The 4978-nt window shown below is 42.6% G+C and overlaps 1 protein-coding gene across 1 annotated transcript; it reads right to left on the bottom strand.

Annotated features, from left to right (window-relative positions):
- Positions 1-232: 232 nt before the first annotated feature.
- LOC109740585 (heterogeneous nuclear ribonucleoprotein 1) lies at positions 233-4203 on the bottom strand. The gene is given in 4 exon segments (XM_020299640.4): positions 233-885; positions 2639-3817; positions 3955-4038; positions 4040-4203. Coding segments are annotated over 3 exon segments (1392 nt in total). The 5' UTR covers positions 4178-4203; the 3' UTR covers positions 233-885; positions 2639-2647.
- Between the last annotated feature and the right edge of the window lie 775 nt (positions 4204-4978).

Here is a 4978-nt window from a genome sequence, read left to right as displayed (position 1 = left end):
CAAATTTAAGAGGTGTTGAGATTAACTAATTATTACAACTCATTGTTTGATGAAGCAAACAGAAGTCCAGAACAAAAGATACTATTACATGTTAGTTGATTATACTATGCAAGGAAGGCACAAGAACCTAAAGAACATATAACAGCAGAGGCACTAGACAGACAGATCCAGATGAGCAGTTTGCAGGGGAATCAGAATGTACAGATGTTCCAGCAAGACACAAAATATAGCCTTGGAGAAAGAAAAGAAGCCTCAAAATGAATTAGAATATATTGTAGCATTATTATTCTTTGGGACCCACAATGGGCATCCCTCAAAAGTTGCACTAGGAAAAACACAGACCAGACCTCTGGTACATACACTTCAGTAATAAGATAAAAGAAAAGCCAAAGGGGGGGGGGGGGGGGGGGGGGGGGGGGGGGATTTATCATCCTGATAACAAGAGCTACCACACAATTCAACGAACACTAAAGCAGTTTCTACTATACGAACAAAAACCCAAAAAGGGGTGGGTCTATTTTTAGGGGAGGGGGGGGGGGGGGGGGGGGGGGCAGCGCCGCCGTACAACTGAACACTCTTCAGACATATATATCCCGCAATCTTACTTCACGTCTCAACCAAGAAAAAACCCAGGGTTGCCAAAACCTAAACTCGCTGTAGAAATCCGAAACCACAATCTCAAACCTTACATATGCAAATACGCTTAAATGATCTTCCGAGGATATATATCTGATCTCTTCAACCAACTCCCTGGTTAGCTCTATTAACTAACCCATGCCTTTTAATCATGTGAAGTTCAAAATTTGCACCTGATGCACCTGCGGTTCTCTTCTCATCCTATTATGAATTGCTGTATGCGAAAAAGATTCCTAGGCGGCGTCATTCCTGCACAAAGCAAACAGATAAGTTAAAGCATAATTAAGACTGTACAATAACTGAAGCAAGGAAAAAAGCACAAACAAGTTGCTTCAATGGTGCCTTTTAGATCTCAGCAGTGTTAAGTGTCATCCAGAACAACCAAATATTGATGTTGACAAATGCAGTATGAGTATGATGCTTGGCCTAAAATGATCGGGTGAACCCACATTAACAGTCTATGTTCTAAGAGAAAGAGCTCCTTTGAACTGTCCAAATGATATCCAGCATATAACAATCTACGTCATTTGAAACTTGAATAGTTTGAGCAAGCCAAAATGGATTTACTAGACATGATGCCATGGTAATTGATGACACAAGTATTAACTGTTAAATTTGGAAAATACAATATAAATTGGTTCAGCTATAAAAAGTAAGTCCTTGGACCATATTTTAGCTTTTAGCTCTAGTCATAAAGAAGCAAAGATTGGTCTATTAAAAAAAACGACTTATATCAACCAGCAATGAGACTAGATTGAAGGAAATATCAGTATGTGAAAGGGGCAATATATTCCAAAGTACCATACAAGTGTTCGATACCTAAAGATTGGTTCTATAGGCCTAAGATCTGTAGTAGTTTAAGTGCCAGATATTCAATTTTACCATGGGTAACAAAAATGTATAAACATATACAAAAGCATGGAATAGTTTCTTTTCAAGTTGGAGAAGATGGCCAAGGAATAACAGTTCGCACGATTTTCTAAATAAAAGCACTACAGTATAATTTTGAACAAAAGTGTATACTGGAGATACAAGTACAACATGCATATTCATGTACTAATACACCTCGTTGTCGTTGAATATATTACTGGACTAATATGTTTCGTATAAGTAAATATGAGGTGCAACAATTCTTTCATATGGGCTCATGGCTGCAGTTCATGGATGACCAGCGTTTCCATGTGGATTAAATAATTTGAGATGCAGGTTAAGTTCACAGATGACAAATGTTTGAATGTGAAAAATAGTAATCAAGTTTCTAGGACAAGACAGTATTACAGTTCAAAGTAGCACAAATAAAAAGAAGGCAACAATGGATTTAGCTCTTGTTAATACTGCAAGCTTATCATACTACTTTAATACCATCTTTGTAGGTTCATGTTCAAAATGAATCTATACCATAACGTGGCAAAAGTTTTTAAATCCAATCAACTTATGTGTTCATTTCATAACAATTTGCAATATCCATCATAAACAACCATGAACCATTATATCATTTTCACGTAACAATTGGAACGTGAAGAACATAGACAATTTGCAATATATATCATATACAATCATGAATCATCGAAATCATCCTAATGTAACGATTGGGACATGAAGTAGATAGACAATTAACAATTTTAATTGATGGTAACGACATCTTTTTAGTTCAAATGACAGTAACTTCTGTATCATGGTGCTATGGTTCAACTGATCAATGCCTGTCTAGATTTCATGGACATGCAAATGTGACTACTACATATATGCATTATCCTGGGAGAACCAAGGCCAGTGTTGGTATATTTTGTATATGAAACTTGAGCATTAACAATGGCATTTAACGCAGGGGATACGACATATTTGAAGCTACATTGTCTAAGCATTAGTACCATCAGTTCAGTGGAAAGTTCCAACTTTGAGGGTCTTTATCTGATGCTGCTAGTACATGAACTAGTACTTAAACATTTGCAAACTATATAAAGAAAAGCACAAGGGTAATACAATGAAGAAAAGACCTAACCTCTATCTGTTAATGCCCCATGTAACCCGCTGAGCTCTTTGCTGTAACATCTGAAGCTGCATTCCCAAGCCCATATCCAAATGGGCTGGTTCCATCAAGCTCAGATCCAGATCTCCAAGTTGTGTCTCCATAGATGGAGCCACCACCACCCGCTGACGAATCTCCAAAGTTCCTCCCATATCCATTGCTTGACTGGTTGAGTGAAGTATTGACGCCACCTGATCCAGTGTTCCTTCCATAAGCACCGGGACTCAGATTGAAGTTGTTTTCAGTCGATCCATAACCAAAGCTCCCACTGCCATAGCCCGAGCCAGCGTTAGCACCCTGAGCAGGCACAGGAGGGGTTCCCCAATTCACATTGTTATTCCCGATTCCACCAAGCCCCCCATTTGCAGATGACATGAAGGAATTAGAGTTTGCAGAGTTGGAAGAGTAATTGAGACCTGAATTACCCCACAGATTACGAGCCAGTGAGTTGAACACTGACCCAGAAGTGTCGTTGACTCCACCATAGCTAATGTTGCTATTGTATCTACCCGAATTACCACTGTAGTATGGATTGATCTGCCGTCCATACTGGACACTGTTGTTGAAGTTCGAGCTACCGCCAATACCTGGGTTCATCCCTGGGTCAAAGTTCATACCAATTCCATAACCACCACCAAAAGAAGGATAACTACTACGGCCGCCTGATAGAAGCCCAAACCTTGCATCCATCCTCATTCCATAACCACCTACCGGGCTCGGACTGTAACCTTGGGTATATCCATTGAGAAAGCTATTGGTTCTGTTCATAACATAATTGATTCCGCCAGCAGGAGAGCGCATGCTAGGTCCAGGTGATAGCTCCTTAGGAACAGCCCTCTTGACTTCAACCATCTTACCATTTAGTTCATGGAATGTCTTGAACAATGCCTTGTCCACAGCGTCTTCAGAATCGTACGTTATGAACCCAAACCCTCTAGGACGCTGTGTGTTGTGATCATACATCACCACAACATCAGTGATCGTGCCAAACTGCTCAAAATACGTCCTGAAGTCTGCCTCTGTCACGGTGGATGCAAGACCCCCAACGAAAATCTTCTTGGTGCGACTGGGCCCTGGTGATCCATGAGCGCTGCCACCACTCTTGCTAAGAGCTTGCTGATCGTCTCTAGGGACAGCTTTCTTGGCCTCCACCTGACAGAACAATCCAAACATTCTGAATTTTCCACAATGATAGTAACTACAAAAAAAAAAGCTACAAAGCAATATAACAGCATGGATCTAGTACATCATCATGAACCTAGCGTACGTAAGCAAACACCGAGTCTTACCATCCGGCCGTCGATCATATGCTTCTCCATTATTACACGCTCTGCAACTGCTGGGTCGGCAAACACGATGAACCCGAAGCCCCGGGGCGCGACCCGTGGCTCGGTCGCGCATGATGACAGCCTCCACCACCTCCCCGTACTTCTCGAAGTACTCCCGGAGGCGGTCCTCGTTGGTGTCCCACGAGATGCCACCGATGAACAGCTTCCCGGCGTCCGCCTCCATCTCCGGCTCCGGCTCCTACTTCCAACCTGCAAAGAACACAAAGACAGCAGCTTTCGCATCAGATCTTACGCCGACCGATCGAAACAGGCGCCATCGGATCAAGAAAACGAGCGCCGCCGCCGCCGCCAAGATCCGATCTTTAGCGCGCCGGCGATCCGGGCGGCAGATCTAAACACGGACGACGACGCACCAGGAATGCCCGGCTCCAAGAACCGATCGAAAGCGCAGGAATTGGGCACCAAAATTGGAGCAGAATTTGGCGCGGCGGGGCGGAGAGAGAGCGGTGAATTCAAGGGCAGGGCGCACCGGTTGATCCAAGGAAGGGGTCTCGAGCTGGCTGCCTAGGATCTTGGGGGAGGCATGGCAACCTCAAAGGCCATACCACGGCACCACCACCTCCTCCTCCTCTTCCTCTCCTTCCTTTCTTGTTGTGTGTCTCTCTCTATTCTATCTCTCTCCTTCCTTTTTATTTTTTGTTTTCCTTTTGCTATTCTCTCTGTCTTTTCTTTTATGTCCTGTGAGGTGTTTATATATAGATGTCCTTGTAGTTTTTTATGCCCCTTTTTCTGCCTCCCTCCCCCACCCCCCCCCCCCCCCCCCCCCCCCCTCTCTCTTACTTGCATTATGTAACGTTTCTGAAATTATGTGCATTTATTCCATGATGAATATGTTTCTTCATTTTTTTTCTTTTGATCTAGTCAGATTATATGTATTCTTTTAGAATTTGATCCTTGTCAATGCTTATGCATACTCCCGTTTTGTAATGGTTCAAAATAAAACTACGTACATTGTTTTATTTAT

Source organism: Aegilops tauschii, chromosome 4 (genome assembly GCF_002575655.3).
Source record: "Aegilops tauschii subsp. strangulata cultivar AL8/78 chromosome 4, Aet v6.0, whole genome shotgun sequence".
NCBI lineage: Eukaryota > Viridiplantae > Streptophyta > Magnoliopsida > Poales > Poaceae > Aegilops > Aegilops tauschii.
The sequence above is the reverse complement of the archived record's forward strand: the minus strand, read 5'-3'. Positions and strand labels throughout refer to the sequence as shown.